Source organism: Phyllostomus hastatus, unplaced genomic scaffold, assembly GCF_019186645.2.
Source record: "Phyllostomus hastatus isolate PE091 unplaced genomic scaffold, TTU_PhHast_1.1 phas_contig_147, whole genome shotgun sequence".
Lineage (NCBI taxonomy): Eukaryota > Metazoa > Chordata > Mammalia > Chiroptera > Phyllostomidae > Phyllostomus > Phyllostomus hastatus.
The window spans coordinates 5995257-6019286 of record NW_025333603.1 but is presented as its reverse complement, the minus strand read 5'-3'; the positions used below and the strand labels follow the sequence as shown (position 1 = coordinate 6019286).

Sequence of the window (24030 nt, the reverse complement as noted above, 5' to 3'; positions counted from 1 at the left end):
GTCTCAGAGGGCTTAAAAATTATTTTTTAAAAAATGTGTAAAGAATACATGCTTCTTACAACTGGTAAACCAGTGGAAAATGTATTTAGAAGTTTAAGACTCTGTCCCAACCTTCCATAATTTTTTAATTTGACATACTTTGTTTGATTTGAGTTCTTTTAAATTTATTGAGACTTGTGTATGGCCTAGAACATGCTCTAGCTTGATAAATGTTCCATGGGTACTTGAGAATAATGTGTGTGCTGCTGTTGCTGGATATAATGTTCTATAAGTGTCAGTCAGGTCTTGTTAACTGATATTTTTCAGGTCTACCATATTTTCATTTGTTTTAGCAATTATTGACTGGAGTGTCAGAAGCTTCAACTGGTTGTGGATTTGTCTATTTTTTCTTGCAGTTGTATCAATTTTTGCATTGTGCATTTTGAAGCTCTGTTGTTAGGCTCATAAAATGTTATCCTCTCTTGATTAAATTGGTCCCTTTGTCATATAAAATAACCTCCTTTAACCCTGGTACTATTTTTTTTTCTTTATTGTACTTTTTTCATTACCATTAGTCCCTTTATATACCCCTTCCCCCAGCAATCACTACACTGTTGTCCATGAATCCTTTTTCCTTTTTGTTCAATCCCTCTGCCCCCGCCCCCTGCCCCAACTAGCTATAATCCTGCTCTCCATCTATGAGTCTGTCCCCATTTTTCTTGTTAGTTCAGTTTGCTCATTAGATTCCACATATAAGTGAGATCATATGGTACTTGTCTTTCTCTGACTGGCTTATTTCACTTAGCATAATGTTCTCCAGTTCCATCCATACTATCGTAAAGGGTAAAATTTTCTTCTTTTTCACTGCCTAGTAATATTCCATTGTATAAATGTCCCATAGTTGTTTTATCCACTCATCTATTGATGGACACTTGGGCTACTTCCATATCTTGGGTGACTGTAAACAACACTGCAGTGAATATAGGGATGCTTATGTTCTTTACTTTGAAATACCCTTTGTCTCATATTAATATAGCCATTCCAGCTTTCTCTTGGCTGTTAACATGGTTTATATTTCCCATTCTTTTACTTTTAACCTATATTTGTCTTTATAGGTTTTTTTTTCTCATGTATCTATATCAGTCTAATATTTTATTGAGGTGTAACACCTTGGTTCTAATTTTTGTATGTGAAGCCTTAGTTCTAATTTTTAGGCCTTACCTTCTGCCCTTTCATGGCTATTAAAACCTAGTCCTCTGCCCCTGCAGGTTGGTGGTGGCCTGTTCCCTGTGTGCTTTTTACCCCACCAAGCAAAGTTGTGTATTCGAAGGTTGTCAGCTATTTTTTACCCAGCACTTCTAGGTATTTTATATTAGGAAGATTTTAGGTTATCTGTTTTTGCCATTTTGCCTGAAAAGGAACTCACTACTGTTTATTTATTATTTTGTTCGGAGAGGAGAGAAAAAAAGTCACCTATACTCCCACGGTGCTAAGAGAGCAACAGTCTTTACTTATTGTCCATATGTAGATGCGTGTTTAAATCATTGCAACCTCTGTCCTTTCTTAGGCTATAAAGGGCCATTAGGCATTTACTATATGTATTACTTTAAATTTTTTATATCTTTTTTTTCCAGAACAATATAGCTGAAGTACAAGAATTGCATTCTGAATTAATGTGGAAGGATTTTATAGACCACATCAGTAGCCTCCTACATAGTGTTGAAGTGGAAGTCAGTTACTTTGCAGCAGGAATTATTGCCCATTTAATATCTAGAGGTGAACAAGCTTGGACACTGAGCCGTAGCCAGAGGAATTCTCTCCTGGATGATTTGGTAGGATCATTTGGTGTTTTCTGAAAGCATACAAATAATATTCAGAGTGGTTAAATTGTCAAAGCCTTATAATGCAATAATGCAGTGCTAATAAACATTATAATCCTTTCTTGTGTGTCTTGTGTCTTACAGCATTCAGCTATTTTGAAATGGCCAACCCCAGAATGTGAGATGGTAGCATACAGGTAATTAGCAAGATAATTAATATTAAGACAGTAAGTAGTCATTTTGCTTGCTTAGAAAGGTCATTCCTATTAGATTTATAATTTTTCACTCAGGCATCTCTCTTTCTACTGGCTTTAAATGAAGCAAAGTATTTATACTTTTCTGTTAACCCTCATTCATCAGTCCTTCCTGCATTCCACATTTATTGAAGATGAGCGCCAGGGACTTGTTCTGTGCTGTTGAAGTACACAGAGGAATAAGATGTGGTGCTTGCACACAAGAACCTTACAGCCCTGTGAGGAAGACTAAATATAAATCAGATATAATTTACTATTATTCCAGTTTGTTCACAGAATGCTATAAAATTAAAGATGAGAGTACATAAATATGCAGTGGAAAATGGTTAAAAGCTTCCAGAGGAAGAAGATAGTGAGCTGAGTTTTGAGAGAGAATTTAGTAGCGATGGAAGATTTTAGGAACAGGAAACAATACATTAACACGAGGAGTTCCAAAACAAGATGGCACATTAAGAGAACTACAAATACCACCAGATTAGTTTAGGGAAAGTTTGTAATAATTTATTAAAGTGCATACTGGATGCCTAACTCTGTTTATGAAAATTAGGTGACTTGATAGCTAATTACTGATTACCTGAAGTATTTCAGATTGCTACATAAATAATATCATTACAACTTAATTTTGTTGTCTGCTTCATAAATGCTGATGCTGCCAACATTTTTGATTCCCCCAAATTAAATTATGTTCTAGCCATTTTGGGGCAAAAAGACCAGTAGAAATAGAAAGGCTAATTCTAGACTTCCTTCATGGTGTTCCATCAGTTAGTTATCAACTAATTTCTAAGTTTTCCAACCAAGATCTGCTATTCTTTAAATATGTGTCTTCAAGACAAAAAAATTTTTTTTCTAAGGTTTTATGTATCTATTTTTAGGAGAGGGGAGGGAGGGAGAAAGAGAGGGGGATAAACATCGACTGGTTGCCTGTTGTAGATCCTCAGCTGGGTACTTGGTCCGCAACCCACGCATGTGCCCTGTCCAGGAATCGAAGTGGCAAACTTTTGGTTCACAGACCAACGCTCAATCCACTGAGCCACACCTGCCAGGGCCAAAATAATACTTTTGAAAAAATGAATTTCTGTGTTAGTACCTTGTTCTAGTCACCTTCCGTCTTCTCTACCAGTGCTTGTCAGAATATGGTCCTTTTTCAAATGGCTAAGACAAAGGAAAGATATACTATAGCTCATTCGTACTAGTTTAAAAATAGTTGGATGAAATTTCTAAAATTAAAAGCTCAGGAATCATTGCTTTAGAAAATAACACGAAGGCCCTGGCTGGTGTGGCTCAGTGGACTGAGTGCAGGCCTGCAAACCAAAGGGTCCTCAGTTCAATTCCCAGCCAGGGCACATGCCTGGGTTGTAGGCCAGTTCCCCAGTGGGGGCGGTGTGAGAGGCAACCACACATTGATGTTTCTCTCCCTCTCTCTAAATGTAAATAAAATCTTTAAAAAAAAAAAGAAAATGACACTAAGGGTAAGGCATAACTTTTATTATTTTCTTCTGAATTTTTAGGTCCTTTAATCCGTTTTTCCCATTGCTTGGCTGTTTCACAACACCAGGAGTGCAGCTGTGGGCAGTGTGGGCCATGCAGCATGTCTGTAGCAAGAATCGTATGTACCAGAAAGAAACTGTGGTTTTCTTTTTCATGGAATATTCTCCTTACATAGGGAAGCCATTTCTAAATTGTGTATTAAAGTGATTTTTTAAGGACACAGACTTTAAAAAATATAATGTAAGAGAATCTTAGGTTATAAACTAAATGTATTCTTTCAGAATGAGCTTGTAATAGTACATACTGAATGACACTGGTGAATGAGACATACTCTTTTTTTTTTTTTTTAATTTTTTTAAAGATTTATTTATTTATTTTTAGAGAGGAAAGGGAGGGAGAAAGAGAGAGAAACACCAATGTGCGGTTGCTGGGGGTCATGGCCTGCAACCCAGGCATGTACCCTGACTGGGAATCGAACCTACGACACTTTGGTTCGCAGCCCGCGCTCAATCCACTGAGCTACGCCAGCCAGGGTGAGACATACTCTTCTAACATCATGGACTATAAAGATTAGGAGCCTACAGTGAGTTCATTTGTTGAGCAAAAGGTCTTAAGGAGATCCACTGTTTATGGTACATTCCAGTGCCCAGTCTTCGTCTATATAAAATTTTCTTGTTCAAGATGTTGCTGTTTGTACCCATGGTCTGTGGAGAAGTGAAACATTTAGATCAGGTTTTATATCACTCTTTTTTGAAGGTTGTGATGCAACTCTTTGTTATTTATTAATATAAGCTCCTTCCATAAATGATTTGAAACATTGCACAAGAAAAACATAGAAACACACATAATAAAGTATAAATTAAATGTTTTAAAATTAAAAATTAGGACCAAGGAAAAATAATTTGGAAAAGAAAATAAAGGATTGCCCTGGCTGGCATAGCTCAGTGGATTGAGCACGGGCTGAGAACCAGGCATCGCAGGTTCGATTCCCAGTCAGGGCACATGCCTAGGTTGCAGGCCATGACACCCAGCAACCTCACATTGATGTGTCTGTCTGTCTATCTGTCTCTCTCTCCTTCCCTTCCATCTCTAAAAATAAATAAATAAAATCTTTAAAAAAAAAAAGAAAATAAAGGATGGAGGGGAGGGAAAATAGAATATAGATACATATGTAGTGCTTCATATACTTTTTGTAGCTGGGCTGCAAATAATCAGCTACATGGTTCTTTTTTCATGTGAGAGGACAAAACATTCTATATCCTGAGAAAGAAGTAAAGCTTTTCTAAGCAGTTAACTACAAATTAAATTGCTTTCATAGGACGTTAATAGTGACCATATTATAAATAGCCTTATATAGGAAATGTGGGAATTGTTTTCAACAATAATCTTATAGCAAATAGCAGCAACATTTTGTCAGTCTTTCTCTTTGCATTCTTTAGTGAAAACTCAGTGCATACCACAGTAAGGTAACTCAGTGAAAGCTCTTCTGTATTAGCTGGACAGAGGAGGATGGTTTAGGGAATGGGATGGGACAGAGAAAAACTGCTTTGTGCCCCACCTAAACGTCTATCTGGAAGCTTTTCTCACCCCTCCTGCTACATTTCCCAGAAGCAGACTTGTTCATTCATAAACATAAGATTGTCTTATTGGCTATATTAAACAGCTTCTGCTGTAAACATTTTCTTCTCTCACTGTACACACAGGTTCTGAGAACTCCCTGGCTTCTGAACAGTCTGTCCCATCTTATACTCAGCCTCTAACCTCTAGGCTTCTTTCCTTACTGTTCAAGGAATGCACTTTTCACAGTTCCATGGGAGCAAATAAAACCTAATAAGTAAATAATAGTTCATTTTCATATAAGTGTTTGTTTTTCTGACTACTTTTAGATGTCAGTGTTGGTGTTTTTTTAAGTTTATGCTATGGAATGACCACTTTGAAGAATTTATTTTAAAATGTACTGTAATTTGGGGAATGTTAGAATATTTTATCTCCAACTCAGATAGTTTAGGTACCCACTTTCTTGCTTCCCTGGTGTATTCTGTTTATATTTAAGTAGAATTTATAAAAAGTTTTAATGCTGCTTATAGTTTTTGACAATTAAGAGATAGTATAGCATAGTGATTATGAGCACCATTATTAAACATTGCAATGGAGGTTCTGTCCAGTGTGATCAAAAAAGGAACAAAAGGCATCAGAATGCAAAGAGTGAAGTAAAACTGTTTCCATTCACAGATTACATGGTTTTCTATGTAGAAAACTCCCATGAAATCTACAAAGGGGCAACTAGATCTAGTAAGTGAGTTTAGCAAGGTTCCAGGATATACAAGATCAATATATATAAATCATTTACATTTCTGTGTATTAGCAACTACCATTATAAACAGAAAAAATGACATTTACAAGTGACATTTACAAGTTTACAAATGACATAAAAACTGTGAAATACTTAGGGATATATCTAACCAAGTTGTGTGAGACTGTGCATGGAAAAAACAACAGAAAGCTTTACTGAGAGACATTAATTATATTTCATTGCCACAGGTGGTAGGAATGGTGTAGTATAAACAGTATCTCTAGTTTTCCACAAGAACATGAGACTCCTTTGTCACAGAACTGCTAATTTTTGATGCCAGACAGGTACTGTTGGAATGGGACTTTTTCAGCACCAGTGAGGTTGCAAGGGTTGCCCTGGCTGGTGTGGCTTGATTGGTTGGAACGTTGTCCCATATACCAAAAGGTCATGGATTTGATTCTCAGTCAGGGCACATACCTAGGTTGTGGGTTTGATCCCCAGTCAGGGTGTATACTGGAGGCAAATGATCAATGTTTGTCTCTCACATTGATGTTTTTCTCTCCCTTTCACCTTTGCCCTCTCTCTAAATAAAAAATAAAAAAATTAATAACCATGTCCTCTGGTGAAATTTTTTTTAAAAAACAGAGTGAGTGGAGCTTGAGACAACAAAGGCTTCCCAGGGACCAGGACCCTTTACAACAAACTCCCCTGAGACCTGGCACAGTCAGTCAAAGGGCTTATTGGAGCCACAGCCTATTATTTTTCCATCATATACACCGGTATCTGGTTGGCAGAGACCAGAGAAAATATTTTCGATGGTCATAAAGCCAAGTTCTCATGACATAGAACAAGACAGAGACAAAAGCAAACAATGACCATACCCTGGTTGGTTAGAGTGTCATCCTGATATGCCAAGCTTGTGGGCTTGATCCCCAGGCAGGGTCAGGACATATGCAAGAATCACCCAGTGAATGCATAAATAAGTGGAACGAGTTGATGTTTCCCTCTCTCCCTCCCTCTAAAAAATCAAAGTCATCCCTGGGTGCTGTAGATAAATGGATTGAGTGCAGGCCTGTGAGGTGAAAGGTTGCCATTTCAATTCCGGGTCAGGGGACATGCCTAGGTGGTAGTCTAGGTCCCGAGTTGGTCAGCGTGTGAGAGGCAAACAACAGATTGATTGTTGTTTCTCTCGCACGTTGATGTTTCCCTCTCTCCCTCCTATCTCCTCTCTTTAAAAATAAATAAATAAAATATTTTTAAAAAGAAATAAAAATCAATTTGTGAAAGAATGAAGATCTCTGGGAGGAAAGGGATCAGCACAAGACAAAAGTACTCATTTTTACCAAACTAATTTTTAGCAAAGCCATTGTACTTAAGGAACAGTTCACACAAATATTTTCTTCTAATCTAAATTTTGTAAAAGAAAAGAACCCTTACCAGCCTAGACTCCATCAGATCCTGCAAGCAGAGGTCTGGGAGACTGATAGGGTAAGAATTCTTACTTTATGCAGTCTTTTGTCAGAGTTCCCAGGATCTCTCAGCTTCAGTAGCCCTAGAGTGAACAGTGTCTGGCTTTGTAGTTGCCAAAACTGTTGCAGGGAAAAAATTTTCCTTTACCCTTACAGGTTCTTTAGCTGGTACAATAATCAAATTGACATAATACAGATTAACAAGAGAAAAATATATTTAATTTCTTATGTACAGGAGCCCCATAAAAATATGAGGCTCAAGGACAAGTTTTGCATGAGGCTTATATGCCATCCTAAGCTAAGGAATGGGAAGGGGCCTGGGCTTCAAAGGGGAGGAGAGTTGTTCAGGAGGTTTGTTATTAAGATATTTGCCCTTTTCAGATAGGTTGTTTGAATAAAAGTTGTCTCTGGTAATAGTTCCTCTTTCTGGGCCAGACTCCCTATTTAAACTCCTTTTGGTAGTTACAGGACAGGTAAAAGTTTTTCTTGATTGGGTCTTGATTACCTTCAGCTCAAAATAATCCACATGCCAAAGTGGCACATTTTGGAGTGGCCTGTTCTGCTCTTCTTCAGTAGTATCATCACTGTTTTCAGCATTTGTAGTTGCAACTCTGGTCCTGTGACCACTGCATCAGGTAGAGGGATTTTCCAAAATTGAAGTGATATAGTGATAAAAAAGAAGAAAACAGAAAAGTCATTACCAATATTCTCCCATGGCAAGAATTACATAGTCATACTCATATTCTTTCCCATTCCCTCTTCCCCAGATTCACCATAAAAACAGAAAAATATTTAGTGGGGGCACTCCTTGGTCCTGCTCATATTGAGCTGTGAGCATATGCTCAGGATGGTGTGTAAGGCAGCATTTCAGATGTATATCTCCCTACTACCTGCCCCTTCCCCTTTTTATTTACTGATTTTTTTGAGAGAGAGAGAGAGAAAGAGAGAAACATCAGCCTACTCTTCCACTCATTTATACATTCATTGGTTGACTCTTATATGTGCCCTGATTGGGGATCGAACCCATATTCTTGGCTGTGTGCTCTAGCCTGGCAATGGGATCCCTCGTTCCCAAGGTATCCCTTGATCCCAAGGTGTCCCTCTTGATTTTCATCCACCATAGGTGAATTTGGCACCATCTGTTCCACCACCACCGGCTCCGCACCCGTTGTGTCTCCACGCCCCTCCAGCCATCTCTCTGACTCCACCCCTCCTACCCATCTGGATGAATGTGGCTTTTTTAAATCTTTGGTTGTCAGACTTCCATACAGCTCGCTTTTCTGGGTGTTTTTTATTCTGAGAACTAGTTGGAATTCTTTCTGTGGTTGTGCAAGGAGGCGAAGCCTGTCTACCTATCCCTCCACCTTGACTAGAAGTCCAAGGGTTGTGATTTCTGCTTTTTAAGAGACATTGTTAAGAGAATGAAAAGCCAATATACTCACTGGGTCAAAATATTTGTGAATTACATGTCTGATTAAGTACTTGTATTAAAAATATATAGACAACTCTCAAAGCTTAGTAACGAGAAAACAATAGAAGTTTATAAAAATGGGTAAAAGACTTGAATAGATCCTTCATGGATGGTGAATAAGCACATGAGAAAAGTGTTCATTGTCATTAGGATAAATATATAGATTAATGCATTAGAATTGAGAATACAGTCATGGCCTGGTAGCTCAGTTGGTTAGAGCATTGTCCTGATATGCCAAGGTTGCAGGTTCAATCCTTAGTCAAGGCACATTCAAGAAGCAACCAATGAATGCATAAGTAAGTAAAACAAGTTAATGTCTGTCTCCCTTCCTCTCTTTCTAAAAATCAATAAACAAAAAAACTTTTTAAATAATTGGGAATACAGATATAAATCCATATATCTATGGTCAGTTGATTTTTGACAGGGTGCCAACACAGTTCAGTGAGGAAAGAATATGTTTTTCAAAATGCTGCTAGGAAAACTGAATAGACACATGTAAAAGAACTAACAGGAACTCTTACCTCATACCATACATAAAAATTGAAATGGGTTATAGGCCTAAAAGTAAGAGCAACTTTTATATAAACATGAGCATATAAAACTTGTAGGAATAAACAGGTACAAATCTTTATGAACTTGAATTAAGCAATTGTTTCTTAGAAAGAAACCAGAAGAGTGACAAAAAAAGTAATTTAATTGGATGTAATAAAAATATTTTTAAACTTTTGTACTTCAAAGGACACCATCAAGAAAGTGAAAAAACTAGCCCTGGCTTGCGTAGCTCAGTGGATTGAGCGCAGGCTGCGAACCAAAGCATCGCAGGTTCGATTCCCAGTCAGGGCACATGCCTGGGTTGCAGGCCATGGCCCCCAGCAACTGCACATTGATGTTTCTCTCTCTCTTTCTCCCTCCCTTCCCTCTCTAAAAATAAATAAGTGAAATCTTAAAAGAAAGAAAGAAAGAAAGAAAAGCCCTGACCAGTGTAGCTCAGTTGGTTGGGCATCATTCTGCAAAGTGAAAGGTCGCCAGTTCGATTCCTAGTCAGGCATATGCCTGATTGCCAGTTTGTTCCCCTGTCGGGGTGCATTCAAGAGGCAACCAATCAGTGTTTCTCTCTTACACCAATGTTTCTCTCCCTCTCTTTCTTCCTCCCTCCCGCTGTTTCTAAAAAATAAATAAATAAATAACTTTTTAAAACAGAAGAAAGTAAAAAAATTCCCACAAAATGAATGAAAATATTTGCAAATTATATATTTGATAAGGGACTTGTTTTTAGAATATATTCATGTAAAGAGCTTTTATAATTTCCCTGGATAGTGTAGCTCAGTGGATTGAACACAGGCTGTGAATCAAAGGGTCACCGGTTCGATTCCCAGTCAGAGCATAGGCCTGGGTTGCGGGCCAGGTTCCTAGTGGGGGCTACGTGAGAGGCAACCACACATTGACATTTCTCTCCCTCTCTTTCTTCTTCCCTTCCCCTCTCTTTAAAAATAAATAAATAAAATTTAAAAAAAGAAAGTTCTTACAACTTAATAATAAAAAGAAAAATAATCCTGCTTAACAGTGGGCAAAGTGCTTGCTTTGGCAACATATATATAAAAATTGAAATGATACAGAGAAGATTAGCATGGCCTCTGCACAGGGATGACATGCAAATTTCTGAAGCATTCTGCATTAAGTAAATAAATAAAGGGCAAAGGATCTCAATAGACATTTCTCCAAAGAAAATATACAAATGGCCAATAAGCATATGAAAAGAAGCTCAACATTATCAGTTTTTAGAGAAAAATTAATTGAAACAACAATTAGAGCACTTGCCAGTGTGGCTTTCTTTGTTGGAGCATCATCCGGTAATCCAAAAGGTCACATACGGGAGGCAACCGACCAATGTTTCTCACCTCGATGTTTCTCTCCCTCCCTCCCTCCCTCCCTGCGCCCGCTCCCCCTCTCTACTCTCACCTTTCTTCCTCTCTCTCTCTGGAGTAAAGAAGAAAACTAAAAAAAAGAAAAACATTGAGATACCATCTCACACCTGCTAGGAAGACTATCTGTAATCAACATAATGGACAAGGACAGGTGTTGGCAAGGGTGCAAACAACTTATATATTCATTGCTGATGGGGTGGAAAAATTATAAAATCACTTTAGAAAATAGTTTGATGATTTCTTATAAAGTTTAACATACATTTAGCATTTGCTCAGCATTCCAGGTGTTTCCTCAAGATACATAAATGAAAAGACCACCAGAAAACTTGAACAAGTATGATTATAGCATTTTAGTCACTATGACAAAACACTGGGGGAAAATAATCCAACGAATTCTATCAGTACAAGAATATTAAAAATATGTGGGATATTCAATGCAGTGGAATACTTCCTAGTTTAAAACAAACAAAAAAAAAACTAGCTCTGGCTGGTGTAGCTCAGTGGATTGAGTGCCGGCCTGCAAACCAAGGGTCACCGGTTTGATTCCCAGTCAGGGCACATGCCTGGATTGCGGGCCAGATCCCCAGTTGGGGGTGTGTGGGAGGCAACCACACATTGATGTTTCTCTCCCTCTCTTTCTCTTTCCCTTCCCCTCTCTCTAAAAATAAATAAAGTCTTTAAAAACGTTTTTTCCAGATAGTCTATGTCTTAAGGTTATGATTAACATATAAATGTAAATATATGCATGGTATGCATATTAGTTACCTGTGGAACCTTGCAGTGTAGACATAACAATCATTGCAGAGGTATTTTATCAAGCTGTAGTATATGTTAGTAGTCTATAACAAAACAGCTAAAGTTTAAGTGAAAAAAGAAGTCTTTTTTGTGGAATAATTTTTAAGTAATTTAAGAAGAGCTTTTTCTCTTAATTTCTTTCAGCGTCAAGGTATTGCAGCATGCTGATTGAGGAAGGAGGATTGCAGCATTTGTACAACATCAAAGAACATGAACAGACTGATCCCCACGTCCAACAGATTGCTGTGGCCATTCTGGACAGCTTAGAAAAACACATTGTACGCCATGGGAGACCCCCTCCCTGTAAAAAGCAGCCCCAGGCCAGACTAAATTGATAGCCATAGGCATTGGATAATTGAATCACAAGAATCCTTTTTGTTATAGGTTCATTTGGAATATCTTTACCCTCTGATGTTTTGGGGTTTCTATGACAAGAATCTTAGATCAGTTTTAGACTGATGATGTACAGTACTACCCATGTGAACGGTCTCTAATTTGTTTTGTGATTTTTAACTTATGAGGTAAGAAGGGTCTTTTCCTTCATCATTGCTTTTTAGGAAAATTTCCACATCTTTCAGTGTTTGCACTTACCTGTGCTTGAAATTCTACAGTTTTATGATAAAATTTGCACGAACTTTTAGACCAGAAACTCCTGATCTTAAAGACCCTTCCAATCAGTTTGCAGCTCCAGATAAGCTGTTGACCTGATTTCTGGCATTGCTTCAGTTGTAAATTTTTTATTGCTTCTGTATAAAATACCTTTATTCTCTATCTGTGTATGTTTTATAAGATGCCCTTCTTAGTGTGAAAGAATAGAAATCTGAATCCTCTCCTTGGGAAAGCTACTCACTGGCTGGAGCCTGGATGGCTGGAAGAAAAATTTATTAAAAAAAAAAACTATTAAGGGAGACCAGAGTTTAAGAATTGGGAAAAGCTCTGGTCTTATGGTATAGTTTTTAAACTGGAGCAGGCTGTCCTTCTGGAGTTCACCTGTCCTAGGGCGTGAACAGTAGCTGCTTCTTCATATTTATTACTGGAAGCATGGGTTTCTGCTTCCTACACAGATTGCTGGTTACTTTCTGGAAATATTTCCCTCAGCATCATAGTGTACAATATTACAGCATTCTGTGTTAAAGATTGACTGTCTGAATCTATCTGTCACATTGTTGTGAAAATGTGAATCTTTAAACTGTCTCGTTAAAACTGATCATTCTTGTCCCTCTATTTCAAAGTGATTTTGTTCAGTGGAATAGAGACTACACATGATATCACCTGCTCAGTTAAATACAGTTAACAACAGTAAATTTTGCCACAAGAAGTTATGTGTATCTTAATGTTTTCATGCTGGGAAAAGATGTCCACATCTCACTGCCAAAAATTAATAACAAGAATTAGACTGTTGTTAAATGTGGTGATTCCAGGTGCAGTGCATGAAAGAAAATACTTTTTGATGGTTTTATTTTTTAGACATTTGCCTTTTCTTTAATATACCTATTACAGTATAATAAAGAGTCAGTATCATTATATCAATAATAGCAGTTAGGAGGTAGCAAGTCACCAAGAAACTTAATTCCCATTTCAAATTCTAGTTTGTGAATAAGGTTAATCACAGTCTCATATGACTGCATTTCTTTTCATAGATGACCAAAATTTTTTCAATAGGGATTTTAAATGGTATGTTTAAATTATTGTGATAATTTGGAAACAATTTAGAAAGGAGCTGGTTTATTAGTATGCTGATAACATTTTTGATGTACACATTTTATACCACTATTACAATAATCACACTTGAATTATTTGCTACTCCTCCACAAGGATGAAAACTTAAACTAAAAAAGTATTGAATAGCTTTTTACAACCATTAAAAATCAAATTGTGGGTTAATTTTGACTTAATTGGTTTAAGAAAATGTTACAGGTCCAGCATAAATTTTCACAGATTAAGTCTGTTTCAGAGGAAATAGAAAATTCTTTAAAATTCCCTCCCCACCTTTTATTTTGAATTTTAATGTTTATGGCAAAGCATAGAAAATGATAGCCTGCAGTAGGTTGGAAGTTACTAGTAGCTATGTTGACCATTTCCAGGTCTCCTAGCTTGTGTAATTAAAGGAAAGCCTATTTGAAAAGTTTGGCTTCAAGCTTTTCTTATATCCCATTTAAGACAAAAGTGCATGTTCCTTATGGGCTAATCCTAGATTTTTGTCTTAACAAATTGTTTTTAGAAATGGCTACAAATGTACAGAAAATAATAAATCTCTTCATTATGCAGAATAACTTGTTGATAGATGAAGATTCAAAAATACTTTAATTTACTACTTTGAACACTGGTGATGGCCAGATATCTCTGATTCTTAAAAGCAAAATAATTGATCACATCCCAAATATATAAAAATTGTAGTGCCTTTATTGTTGGGATGGTTCTTTAAATTGTATATCTAATTAAGGCTCAGAATTGTTTCTAAGGTCTTGAATTTGGCTAAAATATAATAGATGTATATATTGAAATGATAAGGCGTAACTGGCCTGTCTCTACAGTTAGCATCTATTAGGCCTCCCTTTTACATTTAGATAATAGAATTTAACAGTACTTGGTGCCTTCAAGGGTTACCTCTTCAAGGCTTAAAGGTACTGTTTCAAGCACAATTTAGACTAGGGTTGAACCACTCATTGCTCAAAATCGTAGGTGCACTCAGATATTGTAAAATACCACTACATCAGTCCATAAGTAACAGCAAGAGTTAGAGCTAAAGGAAATTGAATTAGGCTTTTTAGAGTATAATGATGCATGTTGGTGTCATTGAGTAAAACAAGAACATTCTGAAACTAAAGCAAACATATTTAAGCCATTTCATTGTTTCCATGAAGTAAGTTTTCCTGTGATCTTTGTACTCTAAAAAATCATTTTTTTTTCCTTTTGCAGTTGAAAAGAAACATAAACCAAGTAGTGATAAGGGGTTAGTTTACCCTCTGGCCAAGAACTCAGTGGCTACTGACCTTAATTGAGGATTTAAAAAAATCATATCAGACCCACAATTTCAGGAATTGACTTTAATATTGCTGCTCCTCACTTCTGGGTAGAAATGCTGTTTAGTGGCACCAGTCAATTTAAGTGAATTACCCAAGGTGGTGGTGAATCACCATAGGCTGCTGTGAGAATTTATTTTTATCTTTTGATGGTGAACATGCAAAGAAAGACCCATATTTAAAAACATTAATCTTATATATCCAGCCTAGGAAGTTGCTTTCACTAGTGGGACCATTGGAGTCGGTCCTTTTTCTCCCCTGTCACTTTCATTTGGCTGACTTTTTTATTATGCTGTGCGTTAAGATAGCATTGGGTCATCTTCTAGCCCTTTGAAACATGTTTTAATGAAAACATTTTATGTGCTAAACAGGGGTATTAGATTAGATGAATGGATTCTGGTTTTGGCTTAATGTTTCAAAAAGCATGGATGACACCCAACCACCACCATGCCCCACCCCTTCCCTGCCATAGAACGATGTGCAGCAGGACCCAAGTTTGAAAAGAGGTCTTGAGTAGCAGGGAAAACAAACTTATCGTTTGGTTATTGTGCAACTTTTATCTTGGGATAAGCAGTATTATTAAACTGAAGGTGTAAGTTAAAGGCACTATCACATTGTCAGCTGCTGTGGGCAGTTTTATCTGTATGTTATTGATACTTATTTGGGGACTTTGTGGCTAGGGCTTCAGAGCAGTATTTCTAAGCTTACAGAGAGATTTGCAAACTTATGGTTTCCCTCTCAAATCCATTGTAGCAGTTTCAAATGATTGTGTGGATATTGGACATTTAATCTTGGCCGTTTGCTTTGTATTGACACATTTTTAATTTTTAGTGTTAACTCATGAACTATTTATTTTAGAAATAATACATATCCAGCCTTCATCCAGTGATGAGAATAGCAGTGTGATAGGAACATTTGCTGAATGTGCTTTAAATGAGCAATTGCTTTATCTATTTTAGTATTACATAGTCTTTGCATGACATGGTACACTCCTAATTATGCATTCTTTAGTTTCCAAATCTTAATGTAAGACATTCTATGTTAACTGATAGGTAGCCTAAGAAAGAGCTTTCTTTGCCTATTTCTCCCATCCCCCAGTTTTTTGGGGTAATCTATGAGAAAATCAATGCTGTTTCTTATTTCTCTGGATGAAGCAGTCCTCTTTGGGACAGCACAACCTAACTTTATAGCTAGACAGAGTGACTATTAAGAATATTTAGAAAATCCAAATTTATCAAAATTATTTTGTGGGAAATTGTAAATCTAGTTCATTAATAGTATGTGCTCAATTTGGGACTCACTTTTGGAAAAACTGTTCAAATTGGGTTCAGAGTGGTTTCTTCCTTTAACAATGGGAAGATATTATATTAAGATTTGTATTCTCAGATAACCTCCAAGAATAAAATTTTAAAATCCCTGACTTTTGTAGAAACCCCACTGTCAAATTCTGACGTGTGTGTGAGAAAAGCTATCGTTAGCTTGAATTGTAATGGAAGAGTTTAGTTGAACTCCTTTCAAAGGATTTGAAAAATGTACTGGAAAGTATAATGTGTATACATTTCAAAGGTTCTTAGTTATCTGGACTGCTGGCACTGTTCTCACAGTGGCCAGATGAATGGCAGTGTTCTGTACATGAATCATGCGATATTTTAAATCAGGACATCACTTAGGTTTTAATGTTGTGTGTACAGATTTTTGTTTTGGGAATTTTTTTTTTTGCCTAAATAAATGTTATAAATTTTATGTAAAGTGTGTCTTGTCTACTTTGATTCTAGACATTTGCTTTAAAATGTAATACTAATGCAAGATTTCGATTCCTCAGTTATCCTTTTGTAACAATTACTTTCTGAAAAAGACCAATGGTTTAGTTACCGTCATTGTCAGCTCTTGGTTCTTGAGTTCAGCAAAGAAAGAATTCAGATCCAAGAACTCAAACATAAGAGGAAGTATATTTAACATGCAAAACAAAAGTACACTCGAAGAGAAGCCTCAAGCGGGCTGCTCAGAGAGCTGCCTTGGCCTGTTAGTAACAAAAGTCACAGAGGCAGAGGAAATGAGGCACCTGTGCCACATGGACTCAGGAAACAAGTTACAGAGGCAAAAAAAAGGACCTGTGGAGACAGGTTCAGGGGGTTAGCCCAGGAAAGTTGCTGCTGCCCCCTGCTCCCCTGGTTGCAAGTCTCATGGGGCCCCTTAGAGCTTAGGAGAAAGAAAAGCAAATATACATGCCTGAAGGAAGAAGGAAGGGTCTTGCCCTAGACAAAGGGGTGTCCAACATTTTGATGTTTCTGGGACACACGGGAAAATTGGGCCACATATTAAATACACAAACACAAAAATTGATGAAGAAAAAAGGTTTTAAGTAAATGTATGATTTTGTGTTGGGCCACATGCATAGCCATCCTATGTCACATGTGGCCCATGGGCCGCAGGTTGGATATCCCTGAGAAGGAGAGGGGGGGAGAGAGAGAGGAGAGAAAGCGAGAGCAAGTGCACTTGAGTGTGAACACACTGGTTCTTAAAGGTTTTTATCTGTTTTCTAAAGGCAGGAATTTTAGGGGAGGATCTCAACAAAATATTCATTAGCTTTCCAGGTCTATAGGTCAGGGTTGTGGTCTCTACTCTGGTCATAGAGGTTTATTGGTCATTGCATCTGGTCCTGATGCAGCCATGGCTTTGCTTCCTCTGATTTTGCTGCTTTTCTGGGCCTGGGGCTGAAACACAAATGAAGCCGAGATTTTATCTCTAGTTTGACCAAAACTCTATCTCTATGGTAAATAGACCCCAGGTTTTGTTCCTAAAGATTATTTGATGCTGATCAGATCTTGTCCCAAGGGCTTAAAGCTTAAGAGAGTGGTCTTGCAAGAAGGAAGGAGTCAAGCCAGTCAGGGTATTGGATATGAGGCCTGATGAATTAGCTCTCTGTCTCAGTTTCCCCATTCCACTTGCCAAGGAATTTTCCTGACTTCTTATCATTCTGCTTCAGTTTTTTTAAGATAATTTATTTTCCTTTTTTTACATAAAAATTATTTATTGATTTGAGAGGACATGAGGAGAAAAAGAAGCATCAATTTGTTGTTCCACCTATCCATGCACTCATTGGTCGACTCTTGCATGTGCCCTGACCAGGAATCAAACCCACAAGCTTTATGTATTGGGGAAACCCTCTAACCAGCTGAGCTACTGACCAGGGCTTGCCTCAGTTTTATTGCAAAGTTTTCCAGTACTGGAGCTCCATTTATTCATTTCATTGAATACCTATGCCAGGTACTATTTAAGTGTTGGAACTTAAATCATTTATAAATCCCTCAGGAAAATTAAATATTTGTGAAGAAGAAATATTAAATAAGTAGATAAATAAATATTATTTAACATCGCATTACAGACCAGTCCACAGTGCTTGTTACAGAGGTACAGAGACTACACCTAAACCAAACGGGACACCCATTACACAGCCCAAGCAGACTTACTAGAGAACAGAATGTCTGGGTTGACATTCATTCACAAAACTATTGAGATAATTAACTGATATAATGAATGTCTTTAAAGTACATTTAGTCAGTAAAATTACCAAAAAACAAAGTACAATATTGTAGAAGAACCCCATGACCTGGAAGAATCCTTAGTGATTTTAGTTTCAGAAACTTCATTTTATATTTGAAGAAACTAAGTCTTAGGTAAAATGAATGTGCCCAAGTCTCACAGCAAGTCAGTAACAAACTCCACCACAATTCTTATTTCCCAACCTCCAATCCAATGGATTCTGCCACCACACACCATACTATTGCATAATAGCATGAGATTTCTTAGATTTAGGCAGTACAATTGACCCCTGGAATGGCAGGTTCTGCATCTGTGGATTCAATCAACACTGGGTGGAAAATACTTGGAAAAACATGATGGTTGATGTTGTGTACTGTGTAATTAGGCCTATGATGATTGTGTCTGTACTGAACATATACAGACTTATTTTTCCTGTTATTATTCCCTAAACAATAGAGTATAACAACTATTCACATAGATAGCATTGGTACAGAAAAGAACGTGCACCAAATTGTCAGAGTAGAGATGAACTGTCCTTTGAGGATGGTGTTACTGGGCAGTGTTTAGATGCTATAGAATTGCCAATGAATGGCCACTATAAGTACTACTACTTCACAACAGAAATGTCAGATTAGATGTATTGGAGTAATAGTGATTTTAAAAGGAGTTTTTTGGTTTTTCTTAACTGTTCATTGTGTGTCCAATAATTCACTCAAAAGTTACATAGCGTTACTATGGGTTATACATACCAACAAAGACAACAAATATCTTAGGTTAATATTTAAACCAACCAGTTGTTGAGCTGTGTTGTTGATAGCCAACACTTCAAAAATTAAAAATTAAAAGCCTTCCTCCATTCTTCACCCTCCCCCACCCTTCCTCACTATTTTTATTGTGTAGCTAGACCCATTCTGTCTTGGCTAATTTTTTCTTTCCTTCTGATTACCCTGCCATCTCCAATTCCCCATTCTTAATCTGCATCATGATATTCTAATGAACTAGTCTGACTAACTGCATAGCTCCTCAAATTGAGAGGAGGAGGTGAAAAGGCAGTAATCTTGAGGACTCACATAAGTCATTTTTGTCTCTTATAAACTTTTTTTTTAAATCCTCACCTGAGAATATGTTCATTGACTTTTAAAGAGAGAGGAAGAGGGGGCGGGGAGAGAGAAACATCGGTTGCTTGCCTTAGACGTGCACCCCTGAGGAAAAACTGCAACCCAAGCATGTGTCTGGACTGGGGATTGAACCTGCAACCTTTTGATGTACAGAAGATGCTCCATCCAACTGAGCCGCCTGACCAGGGCTATGATTTGATTCTAATGCAGTCTCAAAATTCAGCCTTTACAGAGGCTCCAATCTATGAAAGAGTAAGTCATAGAGTGGGAGTACCCACGTTGAGCTCTCGGCTTCCAGAAGCCAATCTTTGGAGCAGGTTTGGGGAAATGGCACCAGTGACTAGAAGTTGTAGGTGAATGGCTTTCTCCCATGCATTGAATAAGACAGTTGTTTGAAATCATCTTGCAATGACTCAGTCAAGGACTATCTCTAACGAGTGTCTCTCCTAGAATGGGATGCAAATATAAGAACTAAAAACAAACAAAAAAAACCTTTGCTTTCCTTTCACTTTACATTAATACACATAAAAGGAAACATTTTTCACAGAAATCAAATTGACAGTTGCCAGATGGGAGGGGGGTTGGGAAGTTGAGTGAAAAAGGTAAAGGGATTAAGAAGTACAAATGGCCAGTTCTAAAATAGTCACAGGGATCTAAGTACAGGATAGGGAATTGGGTCAATTATATTGTAATAACTATGTATGGTGTCAGATGAGGTACTAAACTTATGGGGGTGATCACTTTGTAAGTTATATAAATGTCTAATAACTATCTTGTATACCTAAAACTAATACTATATTGTATGTCAACTGTAATTTAAAAAAAATTCATCCTCATGACCGCACATTTTTTTCATTGCTTTTTAGAGAGAGAAACATCTATTGGCTGCCTGTATGTACCCCAACCAAGGACTGAACCTGCAACCTAGGTATGTGCCCCAACTGAGGATCAAACCTGCAACCTTTTGGTTTATGGGATGATGCTCCAGCAAATTGAGCCATACAGGCCAGGGTGAAATTAAAAAAAAATTTTTTTAGGCTTTATTAATTTATTTTTAGATGGAGGGGAAGGGAAGGAAAAAGAGAGGGAGAGAAACATTAATGGGTGCTTGTCTCTTGTGCACCCCCTACTGGGGACCTGGCCTGCAACCCAGACATGTGCCCTGATTAGGAATCAAACTGGTGACCCTTTGGTTTGCAGGCCCACACTCAATCTACTGAACTACACCAGCCAGGGCAAATTTTTAAATTTTTTTTTAAAGGAACCATTTCGAACACATATTTAGAATGTGATTATCATATTTGAATATGGAGATTGAGTTACCAAATAAATTTTCTACCTAATTCTTGATCTCATCAATTCAAAACTGCAAATATGAATAATGAACCAAGTACTGTGTTCAATCTAACCCTCCAACATCTTATAAGGGGAGATAATTATCTCCTATTTTACAGATAAGGGGAAGCCTATTGTCAAATGACTTGCAACAATTCACATTGGTAATAAGTAGAGGAACTTTTATGTTAAAACCTAGACACTGTTTTGACACCAGAATCTCCACTCTTTATAGAACCTTTTACTGCTTTGTACAATCTCAGTAATGATATCTTTGTATATGAAGACAAAAGTGTAATCAAGAGCCCTCTGAAACTGGTTCATGAAACAAATCACATTATTGATTATGGATTTAGAGTCTACCCCTTTAAAAACCTATGGGGCCCTGACTGATGTGGTTCAGTGGGTTGGGTGTCCTCCCCCAAACCAAAAGGCCACCGGATTTGACTCCAGGGTTGGGCATATGCCTGGGTTGCAGCCCCACCCCAGTTGGGTTCGTGCAGGAGGAAATCAATCTGTATGTTTCTCTCTCTCTCTCCTTCTCTTTCTCGAAGTTGTAGGTGAATGGCTTTCTCCCATGCATTGAATAAGACAGTTGTTTGAAATCATCTTGTAAAAATAAACAAAATATTTTTTTAAATCTTTTTAAAAAACCTACGGGAATAGATCAACTATAGTTTAGAATTAAGGGTGGTTAAAGAACAGAATTCAACAGAGTAAATTTGAATATCTAGTTGGCTTTACTAAGTGATTTGTGAATCAGGCAGCATCCCAACTAACAATTAGAAGGGCACTCCACGAGGGTTGTGCAAAATGTAAAGTTTTTATAGGAAGAAGGGAGAAGCAAGGGAGTTATTAACAAAAGCTAAGAAAGGATTCCATATATTTAGAGCAGGACGCATTCTTTTGGGTTTTTATCATGCATATTATCTCATCTTCCTTTGGGGGGGGCAGGAAATGGAGAGGGTCTACCTGACAGATTACCTCATGGGTGTTGACCAGAAAACTCCAGACTGGTTGATTAGGATTATGTTTCTGGGAGAGGTTGAAACAGCAATTAGGTCAGATATTAAATCTCCAGTTGGTATTTTGAGTTTTAACACAAGTGATCTTGTACCTCTGGATTTTCTTTAACAGGGTCAATCAGTTAGCACTATGAACCAGGTACTATTGCAAAGGGTCTACAATTTCAAATACCACTAGATATTGAGTCAATTCCAATAGCTGACTTGGAGTTCCAATGTAGCCAAAAAGTACAATTTATCAAGGCAAACACTATGCTAAGCCTTTTTAATGTGCAAATGTGTGTATTTTCTTACTTAAGCCTTGCAACAGCCTTCTAAAGAAGATAATTATTCTCTTTTGTGGATAAGGAAGTTGTGAGTTATTAAATAATTTTGCCATAGGCACAAGCTAGGAGGTGTCATAGTCACACAGAAAACTCAGGTCTATCAGACTCTGAAGTCTATGCTCTTTTTTAAAAAAACCTCTTTTGTTTATTGATTTGAGAGAAACGTCAATTTGTTGTTCCACTTATTTATGCACTTGTTGATTCTTGTATGTGCCCCGACTGGGATGGAATCTGCAACCTCGAGTACTGGCGTGGCACTCTAACCAAGATACCTGGCCAGGGGCCAAGTCTGAAATCTATGCTCTTAAACCTGAGCTATAAAGGGAAAAAAATCCAATTTAACTATTAAGGCTATTTCCACACACCTTTTTGGCCTATCTCGAAGAACTGACCCCATTGACAGCTTTCCAAATTTACAATTTTTTGACCTCATTGGCCCCACAATAAAATGTACCATTTTACACATTTGGGAAGAAAATTTCTTGGGTGGGGCTAAAGAGATCAACAACCCACAAAAGTGAAACTCCTTATAGAGATCACCTCAATGTGAAAACATCTAAGTTACAGAAGTTACAGAAATAAATCTTATCTGACATCCCTTATCTGACTAGAACCGATCTGTACGTGAATCAGCTGCCACAAACCCCATGTGCCTTCAGGGAGATCTTCAGTCAGGAAGGCACTGACCGCAGCCACCGGGACATTCCAAAATGATGGTATAAACAACACTCATCAGAACCTTCAATCCTTGGAAACTCTATACCACTCTCCTACTTTATCATAGCAGCATATAAACCTTTACCTCCAGGTGTTCTTGGAGCCAGTTTCTATAGGGTATTTCTAGAAATAAGCTTTTCTCCTATTTATTTATTGTCAGTTAGTTCAAGATCCACCAACTGGACCTAAATTGGCAGAAGGGTTTTTTCTCCCAACAGGGCTCACAGTAAGTTCATTTAAAAAAATTGTTAACACTAATAAATAGGAAGACATCATGTCAGAATAAAGGACAATCCTTTATTTTATTTAAAAAATTTTTAAATGTATTGATTTTAGAGAGAGAGGAAGGAAGAAAGAGAAACATCAATAAGTTGCCTCCCAGTACAGGCCCTGACTGGGTAGGGGACCATGTTCCAACTGACAGAGCCACACCAGCCAGGGTCAGGACAATCCTTTAAATACCTGCATATGCATTTAGTTTTATACGTATCACTTGTCCTTATTTTACTCATTTCTGCCTACTGGTGATGACTTAAGTAAGGACAGCAAGAATCTATGAAATAGCCTCAGGGGACCATTTCCCTAGTTAATTTGGTTCCCCAAGAGCCCTTTCTCTTCAAGTTCATTACTTGATTGTTTCCCAATGATCCTCCAGGGAGTCCTCTTAACCCTTTCCTGTTTAGGGCTGCTGACACCCCTGTAAGGTTCCAGTTCCTTCATTTCCTGGGCAGGCCCTTTCTACAATAAAGGTTTTACTGCTGATCACTACACTGGGAGAAATAAACCAAAGCTAACACAAATCACAAATCTTCACAGCTAAGGTTTGTGTTTTTATGCCCAGAAAGAGACAAAGACAGAACCCTCTCCCTTAGAAAGCATCCCATCTGAGAAGACAAAAATAACACATCAGGGGTTAGACAGTCTCTTAGTTTTTGAAATTCTGCAAGTTTAATATTATTTATCTCATTTTCCAGAAGAGAAAACTGAAGCTCATAGGTTAAGTAACTACCTAAAGGAGAGGTGGAGATAAAATTTGAATTCAGGATTTTTGACATTAAAGCTCGATCTTTCCCTGTACATCATGGTAACAAAGCTTTAAAAACTTTACAAAGTTCATCTCTTGGCCAGGTAGCTCAGTTGATTAGTGTCTTCCTGCTACACCAAGATTGTGGGGTTCAATTCCTGGTCAAGGCACTGTAAGAACCATCCAATGAATATATCAATAAGTGGAACAAGCAATTGATGTTTCCCTCTCTTCCTGTCTCTGTAAAATCAATAAAGAAAAATTTTATGCAAAGTTCTTAAAGAACTCAAACCATGATTTAAAGAGATCTCAACTATTGTTTTCTAACTTCATTTCAGAAGTTTAATTTCCTTAAACTTCCCAATTTATCTGTATCTGCACCATACTTATCCTACCTATTCTATAGAGTTGGCAGGAAGAGGGTG

General features: G+C 37.5%; 1 protein-coding gene and 1 non-coding gene across 3 annotated transcripts in view; both read left to right on the top strand.

Annotated features, from left to right (window-relative positions):
- The window catches only part of ZYG11B (zyg-11 family member B, cell cycle regulator), a 72163-nt gene extending 55903 nt beyond the window's left edge, over window positions 1-16260 (top strand). Inside the window, exons 11-14 of one of the 2 annotated variants that reach the window (XM_045856830.1) lie at window positions 1614-1811; window positions 1944-1996; window positions 3562-3659; window positions 11639-16260. In XM_045856830.1, coding sequence (XP_045712786.1) covers window positions 1614-1811; window positions 1944-1996; window positions 3562-3659; window positions 11639-11829 — 540 coding nt within the window. In that variant the 3' untranslated portion in view covers window positions 11830-16260. The remainder of the gene's footprint in view (window positions 1-1613; window positions 1812-1943; window positions 1997-3561; window positions 3660-11638) is intronic. The other variant, XM_045856837.1, reaches the window with a different exon arrangement.
- LOC123831754 lies at window positions 10347-10453 on the top strand. Its single transcript, XR_006787952.1, has one exon. It is a non-coding gene; the product is annotated as a U6 spliceosomal RNA (small nuclear RNA).
- Window positions 16261-24030: the final 7770 nt, after the last annotated feature.